The sequence below is a fragment of the Eutrigla gurnardus genome (genome assembly GCF_963514095.1).
Source record: "Eutrigla gurnardus genome assembly, chromosome: 1".
NCBI classification, from domain to species: Eukaryota; Metazoa; Chordata; class Actinopteri; order Perciformes; family Triglidae; genus Eutrigla; species Eutrigla gurnardus.
The window spans coordinates 30,973,036-30,992,031 of record NC_139915.1 but is presented as its reverse complement, the minus strand read 5'-3'; the positions used below and the strand labels follow the sequence as shown (position 1 = coordinate 30,992,031).

General features: G+C 42.0%; 1 protein-coding gene across 2 annotated transcripts in view; it reads left to right on the top strand.

Moving 5' to 3' along the window:
- Positions 1-18,996, top strand: part of luzp2 (leucine zipper protein 2) — a 147,004-nt gene that overhangs the window by 117,839 nt on the left and 10,169 nt on the right. The window contains exons 7-9 of one of the 2 annotated variants that reach the window (XM_084016641.1): positions 6,563-6,625; positions 12,324-12,389; positions 13,033-13,200. In XM_084016641.1, coding sequence (XP_083872767.1) covers positions 6,563-6,625; positions 12,324-12,389; positions 13,033-13,200 — 297 coding nt within the window. Of the gene's footprint in view, positions 1-6,562; positions 6,626-12,314; positions 12,390-13,032; positions 13,201-18,996 lie in introns of both variants that reach the window. The other variant, XM_084016640.1, reaches the window with a different exon arrangement.

Below are 18,996 nucleotides of genomic sequence, written 5' to 3'. Positions count from 1 at the left end.
CTAGAAATCATATTTTCATGCTTCAAAGCTCTTTTCAATTAAGACTTCTTCAGAACATTGAGTGAGGGGCAAAAAAAAAAGCTTGATCAAAATCTTTGAATCTTAACAACGGAGAGCTTTGACGCCATGTCCAAAGAACTGAGATTAGTCCCAGATCTTCTTTAGCTGGCCTTGGATAAACTTTTTGTAAGCATAAGCTCCTTTTGTTGCACATGACTGCATCCCACGACTTTGTATGAGTAAACGGCAGCTTTTATTCCTTTAGTTGTGATTTGTGTTCTCGTCTTGTGAAAAAAAAATTGGCTTTAGGAATACACGCATTATGTATGGGAGGACTTGGAACATGAGGTGGAGGATCAAGCTTGGTGCACTTAATCTAGCTAAAAAAAAAAAGACTGAAAACTGAATGGTTGCTGTTTCGTCGCTGACTATAACTTAGTGAGGTGATTCCACAACAAATTGTGAAATTGCTTTGCCCTTTCAAATAAAAAGAACAATAAAAAATCAGTAATGCAGACAGGTCACGATAATGTTTGAGGACAAACTAAAAAGTGTGTGTGCTTCAGCAAAGACGTGTCACACTTGTCAGGTCACAAGTAAACTCAATCAAATAATGACTCCTGCTCCTTTTGTATCCGATAGCAACACATTCTCTTTCCCAGCTCGTCACATTTGGACACTTTGGCATTACCTCTCTGCGTCACTTTCTAGCTCAATGGGTCCAAACGGTCTGAAGATGGTACCAATTACCTGTCGCAGTTTCCTTAAAGCCCGACATCTTCAAGGTCTTGTTTTGTCCGACTGACAGCCAATCCATCAAATCGTCGTATTCGGGGATCTGGACCTGGTGAATATTTGACATCATTGCTAGGGTTTCAGCATTATTTAAAAAAAAGGTTCATTAATTACATGGAGTAAAAAGATGGCTTGTACCAGATTATAGCTAAAAGCTAATTTCCATCTGCAGTAGATTGCATTAGTGCAGGGAAAGAAATAATGTGTCATATAATATTGTGTAAAATATTCAATAACATTAAATACCATCATATCCAAGTCTAAAACAGTCAATAACACTTTGTTTGTTTTACTGATGAGAGGATGAAAAGAATGAGATTTCATGTTAACACTGCCAAGATGTCTCATTTATAATGTATTTAACGTGTATGTTTCCAATAACAAGGAATCCAATAAATTTCTGATTCATTAAACCTTAATTAATTAAAAAGTCGGGGCCAATTAAACAAACAGTTTGAAACAAGGGTCTAACGTATTGCAAATGTTCTTTGCCTCATGTTTTAATATTGGGTCGCTTTATAATATTGGTTATCATTATTCATGTTTACTCTTTATAGTGAGAGTGTGGGGATGTAATAACGGTCAAAACAACTGTGCAGTTTCTAAGTCAGCTAGTCAATTGGTTCAAAGGCATGTTGTCCATTTGGGGGAAATGAGCAGTTGTGACTATTAGCTCCTGTTTAACGGGGCCGATAGGACTCGTGGTCTTGTTACTCCATGAGAGAAGACGACGCATTTCAAACAGGTTAGGAAACCCACTTGTGGGCCATGTTCAAACATGACAGTATGAATGGGAGATGGGTCACAAGCTCAGTGAAGCTCAGTGAAGCTCAGTGAGGGAACCTCGCTGGCAGGCAGCCACCGGCCTGACTCGGCTGTGTGTTTGTTCACTTCACCAATCACAAACACTTCCCAAGTTCAGCAGGCCAGAGAAATTGGAAAGGAAACCCAACAGATCTCTGGTGCTGCTCTGGACCTGATTCATCAGAAGAGGAACACATGGGGACTCGGAGTCAAAGTCAAGGTTGAGACCTTTCAGTGATGGAGGTCGCCTGGCAATAGAGATGCCGTTTAGTCGTGTTGTGCATCTTTTTCTACAAGAGCATGAATTCATCATCTGTTTCCTCCTCGGTCAAACTGATGGTCGTGAATTGGATGTTGTAAAACTTCCACCATTGCATCTCTGTCATCACGACAATTTCATTTCATTCTTACATCAAGGTGAAAACATCTAGTAACCCTGAAACATATTCAGATAAAATCTGACATATATATGATATATATATATATATATATATATGTTATCATGATCTATGATAACACGATAATAAGTTGTCCAGGGCAGCTGTTCCTATACCTATGAAAGCCAATGCGCTGTATTTATTATAACGTACTAAATAAATTCATATATATATATATTCCACATAATCGTGATCTCCAGGGAATATAGAGATACAAACACAGGACTTTCACCCTGGAGACTGCTGTCCAGATACTGTGTGACACCAGAAGTCAACATTGACTTATTTGTCACACAACTTGCACCACTGTGGTTATTTTAACCCAAACCCCAATATTTTAATCAACACAACCAATTAGTTCAGTGGGCTAAACGACTTGGAAATGGGCACATGTTGCTGGACACATATATAATATAATATACAAACAAATTAGGAACTTTTTCTTGTGATATGATAGAATAAATTGCATGCTTCCCTTCTACCAGACACCGGTCCGCCTCTGCTCGCATGCTTCAGCCAATCACGCTTCACAAATAGAGCAATATGTAGCCGGCCCCTGATGCTGCTGCTACACAGCTCCCGCTACGAGCGCAGACACTGATGTATGCTGAGGGTGTCTGGGAAACTTTGCACACCTCCCCGCCTGGTGTCATGTACCTGCTTTTATGTTACGTGGAGCAGTTGTGGATTTATGGTACGTCGAATTATGACCACAGACTGCACAAAACAGTATTTCTTCACCCAAAAGCACAAGCAATGTTTTTCAGTAACAATGTGAGCCAGTTTTTAGTTCACCCCGCTGACTTAAAGCTCTGCAGTGACAAAGGATGAATTAGAGAGGCGTCAATATACCGCGACTTATAAATATTTACAATATCTGTTTATCATCTCCATGTTTCCATTTCAAGACGCCCTCACATACTGTCATGTATATACTGGAGGCTGTTTGCTTCACCTTTCAGTTATTGACACTGAAATCGATTTATGAAAAATAGACACTTTAATTGGACATATACACAATGTGGCAAGATATGGAGGGGAAAAATGGAAATAAGTGTTATTCTGTATAGATTTTGGATCACAGGGCTGAGGTCAGATTTAAAATTGGGTGATTTTCATCGCTTAACAAGGGATGAGGGCATGTTTTTTGGTGGGTTCAGAAACAGGTGCTTACATGTAAGATAACTCATCATTTAAAAATATTAATAATTATTATAATGTAATAATAATTGTATACTAATAGTGGATTAAACGACTCTGTGTTGCTTGTTAATGAACCTACAGACCGTGACTCCACTCTCTAGTTTCCTTCTTTATTTCTTCAGCACTTTTAACATCATTTTAGATCAGCAGAGTGATAATAAGTAAAATAAGTAAAACTGACAGAAACACTGGGATGTTTATGTAAACAAGCTCTATTTTGATCCATTTTTAACATGCAAAGTACACGAATTCAGCATTGAAAAGGAGACCTGCAGTCTGCTTCACTGCTGGAACTAGTGTTACTCACCTCTTACCACACACACACACACACACACACACACACACACACACACACACACACAGTAAGTCTAGAGACCTGCATTCATACTGACAGGCTGTTTGTGTTACACAGACTGTCCCACATTCAAACATATCGCGCTTGTCCTCTCAAGCGTCACATCGGCTTACATTTAAAATTATATTCGGGTCTAACATTCAGGATTAAACCCCTACAAAAATGACGTGGTGACACCGATGCCCGTTGCCATAGTAACCATGGGGGAGAGAGGGAGAGAAGGAGACGCCGCTGCAGGAGGAGACGTTGGGGTTTTTTTTTTTTTTTTACCTTTAAGGCAAATCCACCCTTTACTCCTCCACAGTCCACAGATGGCCAAAATGTCGAACTCGAGGCTTCAAAACGGGATTTAACAAAGCGATATATGTGACGTCACGAAGGAAAGTCAACGACTAGCTGGTCAACATGGGGAGGATTTAGCAGATAAAGAGACGTATGTTTTTTTAGGAGTATGGACAGAAACATGACAGCGTGACTGAATGTAAATAAGCAACTGTTTGCCTACACTTTTATATAGTTGTTTTTGGTGAACTAAATAATACATAGCGACACATTGCTGTCACTTGTTGAAGGTTAACCGAGTTTGCAGAGTTCGAGTCCCAACTGACACCAAACAAGAGTGTGTGAATCACGAACACATCATCGCAAACATATTACAATCTCAAAGGAGCGAGTCTCTCCGGAGAGTGGCATGCTGTTTGTCTGATCTCATCACTTTTAAGAAAGAAATAATAAACCTAGAAGCCGTACTGTACTTGCACACGTATTGTCCTTGCGACAGACTGCTGCTATCTAACAGTTTTCCCATCATTCTCACAGGGACGATGACTCATGAGACATCTTATTTTAATATATTTTTAAAGGTTAAGGAAGAGCCATTAAACTACATTAAGCTTATAAATGTATTGGTTGTAACTGTTTGGGATGCTCGTCATTCCCTTTGCTCGATTCAAACCATCAGGATCAACAAGAGAGATGCTCCTGTATCTCTGATAGGCCGACGTCTCCGCTCACATGATTTATTCCCAATAAATAATAGACCGATGCTTCGGCGAGTCTGAGAGCTCAGCACATTTAGAGATCCAGATATTAGCATTGAGAAGTAAACTCAGCATCTTCTGCCTCTTTTTTAATGTGATTCATTCCATTAGCAGAAAGCGTCTAAATAAAAAAAATGTAATTTGTTCACATTTTCGGTCATGAAAAAACAACGTAACGATCCCGATATGGAATTCACAGCTCGACCTCTCTGTGAGCTGGGACTTCTGGAGTCTGTGTTTATTTAACCTCTCAATTCACGAGGAGCCGCGGGATGCAATTTTTGTTCCCAGTTACACATGACAGGAGATGGGTGTCTCGGGACGCGGAAGCACCCTGGGAAGAGGAATAACGCGATAAAGACTCTCGTAAAATGAGAAGAAAAAAGGCACAGGTGCTCGTCTCGTACACTAAACCCTTGGAAGTAAATTTGTCCTTCGGCGTCGGGTTCTGTGTGCTTTGGCGAAGGATTAGACCTCATGTCACATTTTTTTACTGTCTGTGTCGAGGAGGTATAAAGATGGATGGGAAGGGAGCGCGAGAGGTTTACGGAGGTCTAGAGAAAGACGTGTACAGTAGATTCATATAGAAGATGGTTAGATATAAAGACAGAGATGGAGATAGATACGGAATAACACATTCCATAAAAATGTTATGCACATTTTAGTTTTCAGGATATACTGTATACAGTCTCTTCTCTGGTTGGTGGCCATTAACCATCACAGAAGAAGAGAGCACAACAAAATAAGTGGTTCCTTTTTTCTTTGCTCTTCAGTGACGTCTTAAAGGAGCTCTATATGAAATACCGAGCAAATCCATGATTGAGGCCGTGCCTCCACACGACCCCGAACACAGCAATGTGAAACAGAGTTTAGCTGAGGGGTCAACTGGAGGACGGATGCTACGTTTCCGTGACAACGCACACCTGTAACCTGTGTGTATGACCACAAACAAAGACTCACATGTGCATGTGGCTCGACCAGCTATGTAGAGGATCTTTTTTTTTTTTTTTTTTTTTTTTTAATCCATAGACCGACTTTTCCACCTCAACCAAGCATGAAAACACGTTTGGGATATTTGTTTGTGTGTTTCCATGTAAAAAAAAAAAAAAAAAACAGGCTGATGGAAAGTCGCCTACACGGAAATACAGAGGAGGAGATACAGATAGATTAAAAAAGAGACAAATGGTTTTTAAAAATCATTGTATCGTAATAATTTAATCTCTTCTGTGAGCTCCAATAAACGCACATAATGACTGAATATCATGCATGACCTATCAATCTCTCCCTCTTTATACCTTGCCTTTGTCAAATCCAAGCAAAGGCAATTCTATTTGCATGCCGTTTAATCACAGTCACAGTCCTGTAAACGTAAAGGCTTCGCATTGAGAGGCGGCTGCTCGGCGAGCGGCGGCTGCAGAGTCCTGCGTGGCGGCTTTACGGTGTTCATGATCACATCATGAGGAGATTTGAGGATGGCTGTGTATGAAGCCATCTCGGAGACAGCCTCTGTGTTCCATGTGTCCGCTGATGTGGAGCGGCAAGAGCTGGTGTCTGTTTGGGGGGTGGCGGCGGTTTGTGTGTGTGTGCTGCTTACCGATGACCGGCGAGAGAGTAGTCGTAACCCAGGAACCGCCGTGTGTGTGCGGCGGCGGCGGCAATGTGTGTATTGGGCGTGAGAATACAGGTTTAGACAGTGGGCAAGAAGCCAGTGCATGACTGCATTATTGTGTGGACTATACAGTTCAGTGAAGGGGAGATTTGATATTTTCTCCCCTCTCTGTGGAGGCTTCCTTTAAGCCAGAGCTTTCGCCCAGGGAACACTCACAAAGGACTCTTCTGCTGCAGCTGGCAGAATCCTGCTACGTGATCTAAAACCAATTTCGCCATTTGAATAAGCTAACACTTATTTCCTTATCTCCTCCTTGCAGTCCAAAAAAATCCAGGCTCAACTGAAAGAACTGCGGTACGGGAAAAAGGATTTAATTTTTAAGGTAAGTTCAAACTGAGGGGGGGTGGGGGGTGCTTTACAGTAGCTCCAGACCAGGGGTAAATGGGTACTTCAGACCACCTTGAAAGGGATGATCCCATCACACGAGGTACTCCAATTAATTCAGTCCGCAATTACAAAGTCTCTCCCAGCAGCAGCAGCATGCGGCCGAAGCCAACTGGCCGGAGTTTAGTCCACATACTGCTATCCGGCCCATCCTCATGAGTCATGGGAGGTTTGTGGATGACATGACATGGCGAAGTTTATACACAATTATGGATTAGAGCAGTGGTGTCAAACCCATTTTGCTTCATGGGACCGATAAAACCATTTCATAACTGACTTATACACCTCCATTTTTCCCCTTTTCTTCTGTTGATGTGGTGGTTTAGTAAAGATATACACTCTGCAAGCAGTCCCAGTTAAAGAACATGGTATTTACACAACAGATGATTATTATAATTCGTCTTAATTTATTGCCCCTTGCATTGCAAAGATTAAATTTTCTTTGATTTGACTGCTAACATAATATTTGTAGATTTAATTTTTTTTTGGATGGATGGATGGATGGATGGATGGATGGATGGATGGATGGATGGATAGATAGATAGATAGATAGATAGATAGATAGATAGATAGATAGATAGATAGATAGATAGATAGATAGATAGATAGATAGATAGATAGATAGATAGATAGATAGATTCCAAGGGAAATTCAAGCATCCAGTAGCAGTTTACAACAACATACTGTATCTCTAATAATAATAATAACAGAATGATATAAAATAAAATCTAAAAACACAAATATTACATACATACAATAAACCATAGACACATCAAACATTATGATAACAGTTCTGGCCGTCCAGCAGCCATGCTTTAAGATGACTGGTAAAAGAGGTAAGAGTCGTGTTTGAACTTTATTGTCTTCAAAGTTTGGGATGCAAGAAAGAAAAACACAGCTTTACCAAAAGCACTTTTCCTAAATGCTACTACAATAATATTTATTGGCATTTCCTGCTGGACTGACCTTTGTGGGCCTCGTTTGCAGCATTAAAATATCGGTTGACATTTCCGCCACAAACACTTCCCCCCGAATGTCGTTTCTTAAACGTATGTGTTCAGGCCATAATTTTTCCTGAAGCCGTGTCAGACATAAATTAATTTAAGCCTCGCACACTGAATTTAAGGCTCGTCGTCCGACGGCTGAATATTTTGTCCCTGGACGTCCCGTCCCTTGTTCTATTTCCAGCCGGTGAATGATAGATGCATTGACTTGTTTGCTTTGGTGTCACCGCTCGTAAATCGCTGTCTCCAAAATTGCATCAGTCACCCGCAACAACACAACCTTATTGCTCAATGTCACCAAAACGTTGCACGTGGACCTTCAAAGACATTATGGTCTTTTGGTGATTTGCGGTTGCGGACGGATGAGGCTAATTTATCACGCGGGACTGTCTTTCACTAACAGTCGTCTTAGGGAGATGACTGTCTCTCTTTTTTTATCTGATGGAAAGGTCAGAGGAAAATGAATCACGCCTCTCTGACCTCCCTGATCCCTCTCGCTTGTCCTGGAAATGCAAAAAAGGCCCCGGAGGAGGAGGACGAGGCAAGAGGAAGTAGAGACGAGTCACTCGAGACTCGGAAATGTCATCGGGGGGAGGGGAAGGGGGGGGGGGTGTCAGTCAGTGCACCTTGACCGCAAGGCAGCTGAATCGGTTATGACGGCTGTTTGTACCGTATCAAACTGCCTTCTGCAGCTCAGTGTCACGGTACACGAAAACACGACAACCTCACAAGACAAAATACAGAAACGTCAAAACCTGATTATGTCGTCTTGGGAACCCGTTCAGTATTTCTTTGGAACTGACAGGTACAGCCATAAAAGACGAGGCATTCTCAAACCAGAAAAGACAGAAAAGGTTTTGATGCGATAATGTGGGTTCACCAGCCCGTTGTCATTCTGAGGTGATGTTTCCTCAATACAGATGCTTTGTTACGCCCATCTGCATCTGATAGCGATGAACAAAGCACCCCGGCTTCTATATGAGATGCAGCTCGCTACATTATTGACATTGTACTTAGTTTAAAGGCAGAGTAGGTCATTTGGAAAAACCACAGAGGCTTTGACTTTGAACGCACCCCCGAACCGAAAAAGGTCCCACCCCCCCAGGCAGGCCGTCCAATTATGTTCTCCTGATTTTTTGATTGGACGGGTTTTTTTCAGTCCTGCCACGGCAACAGATGCCATTTATTTAATTTGTTTTGTCAGAGCATTGCATTTATTCATTGCTATCTGTATGTAACAAGGATTTCATGTAATAAAACAGAAAGTGTTTCTGAATAGAATCACCTACTCAACCTACTTATTTTGATCCCAACCACAATGTTTTTCCAAAACCTAACTGCGTTATTTCGCTGCCAAGTGGCTTGACGTGTCCGGACCGAGCATCAGTTTGGGTGAGAGCGTGTTGCGTTCACAATATGAGCACATACAACACCCACAGTACCAGAATAGGAGCCAGCATCATCAGGGCTTTCTTCAGCGTTTTCTCATTAAATGCCCTCAGGTTTGAAGGACAAAAAAAAAAACAGATCCAACTCAGTGAATCCAGACTCTGCGGTCCCAGTACATGCCTGTAAACACAACACACAGGCAGGTCCCCCCCTCCCTCCCCCATCACTTGTTCAGCCAAAAACATTAAAAACTTCAGAGGACCCGACGGTGCCTTCCGCCGTGTTTCCCTACGAGACACAGCGTTGGCAGAGGAGCCGCAATTCCAGCCTTCACATCTTCCTCACTTTGTCAGTCCACTTTTTCAAATTTACCCCTAGAGCGGTTTCTCCTCCAGCTTAGAAAAGTGAAGAGAAAAAAACATAACAGGAAAAGAAAAAGAAAAATGAGGGCTGGATGGAGGTGCAGAGTGACTAGCACCCGACTGACCCCACACCTCCGTAATGGATTCAGAACAGAAGCATGGAGGCTTCAGACTCGCAGCCACTAACCCTGAGAGTCAGCGTTTCTGGGTCAGCGGCGATTTGCCCGCAGGCCTCCGAGGACTCGCCACTGATGATGCTCTGTGTAATGGATGGTAATGCCTCGCATCTGTAATGCATGCATTCACACACACACACACAGACACACACACACGCACACACACACGGATCCTTTTTTAGAGGAGGACCTGCATTCGTTGTCTTTGTGCTCGTGATACAATCCAGCCTGGACTCATTGTTATTCATTATTCAACACTTTCTTAAAGCGACCCATTCTCACTCTCTCTCGCTGTGTGTGAGTGTTTGGGTGTGTGTGTGTGTGTGTGTGTGTGTGTGTGTGTGAATGATGCTGCATCTTGGTCGTCGGGGCAACGTGCCATGCATGGAGGCAACTGTTTAGCATCTGGATGCGTCGCATTGCACTTCCAAAACTGACACTATAATGCTGAGGAACACTGACCAAGTTATTTTGCGATATTTCCTCTCAACCAATCACATGCATGTATGCAGCAGCAAAATGAACATACCTACAATGTAAAGCGACTAAAGGTCACAAACATGACTTAAACACTTTAGGACACGAACAACGGTCTCCTGGTTTAAAGTCCGATGTTTGTTCGACCCGCCCACCCAGTGTGGGTTTCTATTTTACTACATCACTCCTGAAGCATTTTCTAACGATGGCGTGGGTGCGTTTACATCGGATGGGTTAATGCTGCGGCGTGCGTCGTCGTCGGGTGTCCTGTGCGATTATGTCCGACGCTGAAGGCCGAGACAAAGCGACGGTGTCTGATCCCTCGGGGATGAGACCGGTCTGTGCACCGCCAGCGCTTTCACGGCTTATATCCAATAATATGTCCCGAGTCTCTCTGAAATTGGACTGTTTTGGCCGTAACCTTCAGGATCTCATCACGCTGAGAGTAATCCAAACGTGCATCAGTGACTCCTGCCATTTGCCACGTGGAGAGATCATACACAATCCCTTTGTGTTGATGATTAAAGAACTGCTCCTCAAACTTTATTACCTTTTTGGATTCCCTCTTGAGCGGTAGCCCGAGAGCTACAAATGACTTTGTGCAATTGTCCCCAAAAACTCCCAGTAAATGGAGAAAAAATAGATCTTCTGAGAGAAAAGATTTGATTCTTTTTTCGCTTTAACTGGTGGTGAATGTTGGCCCGTCCTTGAGTGTCGCCGTGGGACTCATCCGTCAGGGGGAAACTTAAACATGAGTCCAGCCGCCCCGTCGAGTGGTGGAGGTGACAGACATGTCCGTCGTCACGACGATCACTTTGAGATGAAAATGAGATGAACGGCAAACACGCCCCACCTCCCCACTGTGTCGAGGAAGTCTATAAAACTCATCACCCATCTCTGAAACACTCACCCTCCTGTTTGTTGGCTTAGCTGACCTTGGCTGTTTCACGATGTAAGCGCATGCAGTTTTTCATTTTCAGAGGCCAATAAAAGATGGCCGTTAAAAGTTCATGGCTCAAAGTCGTATACCAAGTTTCCATAAGACTTTCTGTAACGCCCCTATGATGCCTGATAGACTCACATCGAGGTCAAACGTCATTTCTATAGAAAAGAAAAAAGAAAAAAAATATATATAATAACATGTTAGAATTTACTTTTAGCACTTTGGAGTCATAAGCTCCCTTAAAATAGTCATCTTACCTCATTATTAAGCATTAGTTCAAGTATCATAATAGGCTTAATAATAATTGCTGTGCACTCACTGAGAGTGAATGAAATACATTATGATTTTCTTCACTTAAAGCAAGAAATGGCCACTGAAAGTAACTTCTAACTCCACATTATTATGCATTATGACTATAATTATAACTCACTATTAAAAAAAAAGTCTTTATTATTTAATTATTCTAATACAATGTGACAGAAAAACAGCAGGAAGTATAAAGTCTTATAATACTTGACCTTCAAGTCATTAAAACAAGCTTTATAATGTATTAAATGTTATAAAGTGCTTATTTTTATTATGCATTATAGACACGGGCAGCATGGAAAGAAAATTGTACTTTTTTATTTTCTTTTTGTTCAAAGTTACAGGGACGGTGCACGTGATCATCACCTGTAGTCCATGATGTTTAACAGCAGCTACAAAAGACACGTGAAATACTTAAAAACATTACCAGCTATACCGTAGTGTCTTCTCTTCTTACTAATGAGTTTATCAATAATAAAAGACTCCTCGGATGGAACCCGTATGAGGTTAAATTGGCTCATTTCCGCACACAAAAAGCCTAGTTGTGTGTGTGTGTGTGTGTGTGTGTGTGTGTTGTTGAACTCTAATGATCGGCTCATTAAGAGGCTTTGATGGTTCCAGCAGGTCTGCTTTTATAACCGCCCGGATTAAACCTTCCTCCAGTCTAAAGGACACATTCACACATTTACCCGCTGGATCCTGCAGCTCTCTGTGTTTCCGTGAAAACAAACCGGCGGCATCACTCACCCAAGCATTTTACTGCTAGAAATCAAACTAGGAGTGCATCAGCATTACGCCGCTATAATCTCCCTACAAAGACACGAGAGATTCATTGAGTGCTGAAGGCGATACAACGTGCATGAAGTTAAGTGCTCAATCCTTTTTGCGTAGTGGATCTGTGTTATTGATGGTGTTTGGGGGGCGCTTTGTGTGCACAGAACAAAGATTCAGAAGGCATGTGTGTCTGCAGGGGCAGCAGCTGATGGACTTGGAGAACAAGTTGACTATCGCCAAGGAAGAACTGGAGAAGACGGCGCTGGATAAGGTGAATATGGCAGAAGGAAAAAATGCTGATTTATTATTTTCTGTGCTGTAATTATGTCATCTTTTATTTTGAAGTTGTATACCTTTGAACTGATCTGACCCGTTTAAATCCTGCATGTTCATGGCGGTCTAATTACCGAGGATACATTCTCAAAATAGCTAAGCTTCGGCAGGTTGAGGTCATTTGGCAGTTTTGTATTCATGGGCTATATTGTTATTGTTATACGTGGTTATTACGCTGTCACCTGGAGAAAGTTGGGTGAGTTAAATATGCATTGGGGAGGGATGCTCAGCTCTGGAGCGCTGCCGTAAAAAAACTGATGAAACCAATCATTCCATCCACTATTATTATTGATTAAAAGTAAACGATCTCTGGAGCATTAGTTCTTTGTTATTACTTTGATGAGTTCCGCTCCACGGCCCGCCTAACGACGCCTGCTAGCTGCACTAAAGTCACTTCAAAGCATGGCCAATGGCTTTAACACTTAAGTTAATTTCTCATGTGGATGGATGGAAGGAGGGCTCGGAGGGATTGACAAAAATCTGCTTGTGTGTGTGTGTGTGTGTGTGTGTGTGTGTGTGTGTGTGTGTGTGTGTGTGTGTGTGTGTGTGTGTGTGTGTGTGTGACTTTGTTTTGCGAACAGGAATCGCAGCTGAAGGCGCTGAAGGACACAGTTCACATCTGCTTCTCAGCCGTCCTGCACAACCAGCCCAGCGGCAGCCACAGATTCCCCACCTCCTCCACCCACTTGTTCAGATACTCGTCGCTCATCAACAGCTCCAGAGTCACCTTTCAGCAGCCACACGCCAAGGTAGCTCACCGTTCCGCTCGCGAGGTTATTGTAGAAAAATTACACTTTTCCTTATATATATTTAATGAAACGGTTGAGTGATGTGCTCAGTCTGCCGTATATCTACTGTAGATGAGGACCTTGTCTCATTGTAAGGTGTGTGTGTGTGTGTGTGTGCTCTGCAAAGATACACATTTATATTGTGAGAGATACTGAAACTAGTTATAGTCTCATTTATTGCAGTTACATTTCTCCTTTTCTTGATTTTAAAATAGTTTAATTCATCACATTTTCCATCTCTTCTCCATCTCTTGGAAGATATTTGCAAGAAATTAATTAGCTTTAGTAACTAAATCAATCAAGGTGACAATGTTTTGTCACTAGCTCATATTTCTTTCTAATCAGAAAAACATTTGGGAAGCACATTTCTATTTATTTAACAACTTCGATTTTATTTTGTCATTTTACTATGATGCTCATTTAATGTAGATGATTAAGTTTTACTTATTACTTTGTTAAAGGTGCTCACTGTGGCAACACAGCTTTCAACTTGGTGACAGCTGAGCCAGCGGCTTGCAGCTAACAGAAACAACAGCATAAGCACTAAAAAGCAAGCGGGGTCTGTCTAGCTATTAAAAAAACAGAGAAGAAGAAGAATTACAACACCGACTGGATTCTCTGCTCAGGATAACATTACTCCAATATAACTTTACAAATAGTTGTTTGCAGCTATATTAATGCTCTAAATCCAATTTATATACAGGGTCGCCCATGAAGTTGGAATCATTTGCAAATGTCTTGTCTTTTATAGCACCTAACAAATGTTATGCATGAATTTCAGCTGGATAACTGGGACACACAGTGTAATCATCGCACCTGGTCAGAAGTGATTACTGATGCATTTAAATAAGAATAAACAGAGGATTGTGTCTGAGAACAAAATAGTCCAACTTTATGGGCAACAGTGTATATCCAACCCTTTAATGTTTAAATTGAAAAGGTGAAATTAGCAAAAAAATACACACCAGACGTTGCATTTGCAAAAGCTATATTTAAGTGAGTAAGTCCAGGAGATGTATTATTAGTGGACACATTATAACGGCCACTTAGAAGTTTCAAATTTGCGGTTACAATTATATTTAAATATCAACGCGGTTATCTAACTAAGCAATGATGTTAGCAGCGAACATTGAATGCAGCCGTAATCAAAGTAGTCACTTATGTTTGTGCCGTGGATCCTCGTCGTCGTGGTAATCACGGATGATTGCAGAGTTTATGTATTCACAACACGGCTTTATTTAGGGAGGCCTGGAATAAACAACGCAGGAGGAGGGCAGGACGCGTTCCCACATCTCCCTGGTTGTACAAGACTTGGACCAAAGGGCCTTTTTCACCGGAGACATTTTTTCTTGTAAAGCTCAGGTGCAATTATTACCATTAGTGATGGCTCTATTCCATTTAAGCGTATCAATTGTCATGCCATGGAACAAGGAGAGCCAAGTGGAGCGCGGCCCTCATTAATCGTATTAATGTCACCTGTGTGTTTCTGCTAGTGTTGACTTTGCCTCTCAATATCTGGTCCGTTTGGTTGAAACACAGTTCCAGACGTCTCAGGATGAAAAAGAGTTTGTTTTGTGAAAATGGAAAGCGAGGTTGGAGTTGACTTTGCCTCCGTAATGGAAGAGCATCATTTCCCCCTCTGACTCTGCATAGAAGCCGACTTTAAAAAAAAAGCTTTTTAAAATTGAAATTCATTTCACACGGCGACTCCCCGTCCTCCCCGGTGACACCGTGGAATACAACTCGGGTGCCAGAAAGTGTTCACCTCACCACACATCAGAGCACACATAATGCACTGTCCACGATGTGAATTTAAGTGTTGGCCGATTATTACCTCCTTTTCAAGTGGCTATTTGTCAATCTGATGCCTTCGAGTATCGCTCTCCGGAGAGAAACGGCCGAGGAAATAATTACCAAGCAAATATAACAGTTGAGCAAACACGATTCCAGAGGTTGTTCGGAATAATAACGTGTGTGAATCCAGCATCGGTCCTAAATATATATATATATATATTTTTGTATTTCATTGTGCTGCTTTGGAGGTAAAGCCCCATTTACTTGAGGAGCCGGGCATTATGGGAGTCTACATTGGATTTAAACTCTGTTCTCTGTGAAATGATTAACTCAATCTGACACGGGTTTTTGTTTGGAGCCTCTCACAGTCAAGGTCACAGTAGACTCAACGAAGGGTTCAGGATTTAATCCCTTTTAGTAGTTAAAAAAGAAATAGGATTATGCCTCCAGAGAAGATATCGCTTCTTGTTTTGAGCCAGTCAATGTAAGTTATACTTCCTCAGTGTCTCTGCAGTCGAATATACACTTTTGTTTCTTGGAGATTTGTGTCACATACCTGCGGTTCCTCACCCCTCTACAGTCACGTCGAGTTGAATCAGAGTTCTGATTTCTGAAAAGCTGCAGTAACTTTTCAAATCATCAAGTCGGCCACAGCAGCGCGCTGCCTTATCTGCCATGATCCCGGTGTGCAGCTCTCTCTTTAAGAGGCTTTTCTCTCCTCAGTGCAATCTGGCGAGGATTCTTTTTTTCTTTTTGTTTCTTTCTATATTCGTCATTCGCACCATCTACGTCCGCGTCGCCACTGTCCAACAAAACAACACAATATCCTATAATTGACACTTTATGGCCACATTTGAACCCTTTTCCGTGTTTCCTGCTAAACCGGATGATCCCATTATAAGAAAACAGTCTGTTTGCCCGTCGTCTTCCCTTCATTACCGCGTGAGCCAAATCATTTCAACCCCTCCCCCCCCCAAAAAAAAAGAAGTAAAGGGAAATGCATGGTATAGGTGTGGGTTGATTTTTCATTTTATGCTAATGAAGTTTATACTTCCGACTTCATTAGCATACAAATAGCAGCACGCCACTCGTGAGCAGTCGCCTGCTCCATTATCTGGTGTAGCTGCTGTACACTTTGATGGGCTGTCGGATAAATCTGACCCCCCCCCCCCCCCCCCCCCTCCCTCCCACCTCACTGTAAAAATGACTGGGGCGCTCCATCTGTCCACTCTACCATGTGCATGTGGAGGTGGGTCGAATCTCATTTAAATCACTGACAGATTTATCTGAATTTTCGTAGTAAAAAAAGCACACAATCAGTCAGTGTGAATAAAAGAGCCAAAGAGCTCACAGCTGAGAAATCCTGTAGAAAGAAAACACTGAGAGGCAAAATGCTGAAAGCTTGGCTCTTTGATGACCGCATGATGTACTTCATTATGCTTATTAACAGCATGGAAGCACTGGTTATTATTATTATTGTTAGCATCATAATACATGTTTTCTCTGAATATCGCCCCCCTCTCTCAGCTCTGTTCTCTTTTTTCCTACATTGGCCCTAATAACGCCGTCGTACAATACCGCCTCCACTGATGGAAAAAAAGTAAAAAAATAAATAGAATAAAGCACTCCAATGCATTTAACATATGGAGGAAGCATTCATCCACTAAACGTATGATAAAACATTTTGAGTTTCGCGAGCACACTTAGACTAAAATGCACGTGGAGGGAAGTTTGTTCAAGCACCCGGTGACACCACTCTGTAGCTTCACCCTATAGTCTGAGTTTACATAATGGGCCCTGAAGCACTGGTGGAAGCCACAGACAGGACTCTCCCAGACCCTTGTCCACACACACACACACACACACAGAGATTAAGATTCATTTTGTGTGAGGATGCAGAGATGGGCAGGATTGGAGTGGAAGTTGCTTCATATTTAACAGGCTTGGGGAGAGAGCCAGGTCTTGTGGTCCGATAGCATGCAATTTTCATCAAAGTAATGGGAGATGATGTCTCGGATGCTCGGAGCGCTGAGCCGCAGGAGGAATCGGGCTTTTCACTGCCCTGCTCTCAGCACTTACTGTTTACTTGCATGATTGTTTTATTGTCTGTAGTAATAGAAGGTGGTTGATAGGATGACAATAACAAAGTACCTTAAAAGATATTTATCAGCTGAATTTGAACAGGGATTACATTTGCATCATGGTCCTAATGTGAAAACACTCACTAATAAGTCCACTTACGGGAACAGTCATTTGAGGGGTCTATAAGCAAAGAATATATGTTTCTGTGTATTATTTTTTTTAGATACTGACAGATCCTACACACCAAACCTTTATATAATTGTTATTAATGCAATACATTAAAAAAAGAAAACTCTTGAATATTAAACTATCACAGTCTGTCGGTTGAAGGTAAATTGGTAAGTTGGCTTTCATAAAAGACATTGAAAATGTATTGATTATATCACAAAAGATATATCCACAGATCTAAAATGTAATCAGAACATTCTGTGCTAATAAAGGTTCTCAGCTTCATAAGCTTCCGCTGAAGAATCGCTGGTGTTATGGAGACAGAACAGCACCTTAGACCCCGTCCTTCTGACCAGGCAGCAGCCTCCGGTTCTGAAAAGTGAAGCCAAAACAGAAGTGCCTGAAACTCTTCCTAATTGCCTGCTGATTGTAAAAAGAAGTCTGATTACATAGAAGTCTATGAGAAAATGGTCCTACATTTCTCTTGATGTATTATCTCAGTAAACATTGTAAACATGAGTTTATTGTCTCAATCTCTAGTTTCAAGTCTTCTTCAATCCAGCATGATGTTCATTTAGTACATTATGGTCCATTTAGAGTCCACCAGACCAGAAAGCAGGGGATTCTTTAGGGGGCGGGGCTACCTTGTCCGGTCTGGGAGTTGTCTGTCTTTTCATATTGAATCGTTAACCCTTATACAGTTTATTTTCAATTCGTGGAAGTCATGATAGTGATCTCTTTGAAACGGTGGCGTCATGGCGACGGGGTCCACTCCTTGTATACCGTCTGTGGTTGTGACGGTTATCACCAGCCGCCTCCACCGAGGCTGCCGAGGAAGATGTTGTTTGAGCTGACAGGGTAAGAATGGAGTTTGACGGTGACAGGTTAAGATTGCCTGTTTCTACTTGTGACCATCTTGTTTCATGTTTCTCAAGAGAGAACTTTTGACCCAGTTAAGGAGGCTCCCATGTACCCGCCTGCTGCAGGAGAGAGAGAGATACTTAGGCTGTACACACTTAGTTTATCTTCAGCTGAACAATATGTGGAAGACGGCAGGAGAAAGTATAAATCCTCATATAACGTGACGTGGATGCCAGTTGACAGTTTGGCCTTTTCTTGTGTTGAATTTTTTCGTCTCGACGCCCACATGAGCCGCCGGCCAATAGATGGGCCTCGTCAGCTTCCTGCAGATTGTTGCGACCTATTTGATTGGTTTGTTGCTGTCCCCTCAATAATGTCAACGTTCCCCTTGCAAGAGGGTCAAGCGGGCACACGCTGGACTCAGACGCTGGACTCAGATGCTGGACTCAGATGCTGTACTACACTGCAAAGGGTTCAGGCAAAGTCTATCGATTAAATTTATTTAATTTTTTTTTGCATTTTAGATCTGTTTTCCACGGATTCCCAAAACACGTCTATTAAAAATGTATTGTAGCGATGCACAACAATTAAGTTCCTCTGCTGGAAACGTGGGTCGTGACCATCCATTTGTTTTTTCCCAGCTGAAAATGCCAGACAATCTTCTGGAAATGCTCAGCCCTCTTCAGCTGAGATATTTTTGGTTGTTTGGTTGTTATGATTCCGGAAATCCTGCAAAAAAAAAAAAAGAAATGTCTCCACACAGTAGAGTGCATGTTGTGGCCCTTCCTCACCAGGATGCACAGAGACCGGCGAGTTTTGTTCTGATCACTTTTTTCATCCCACACACAGAGA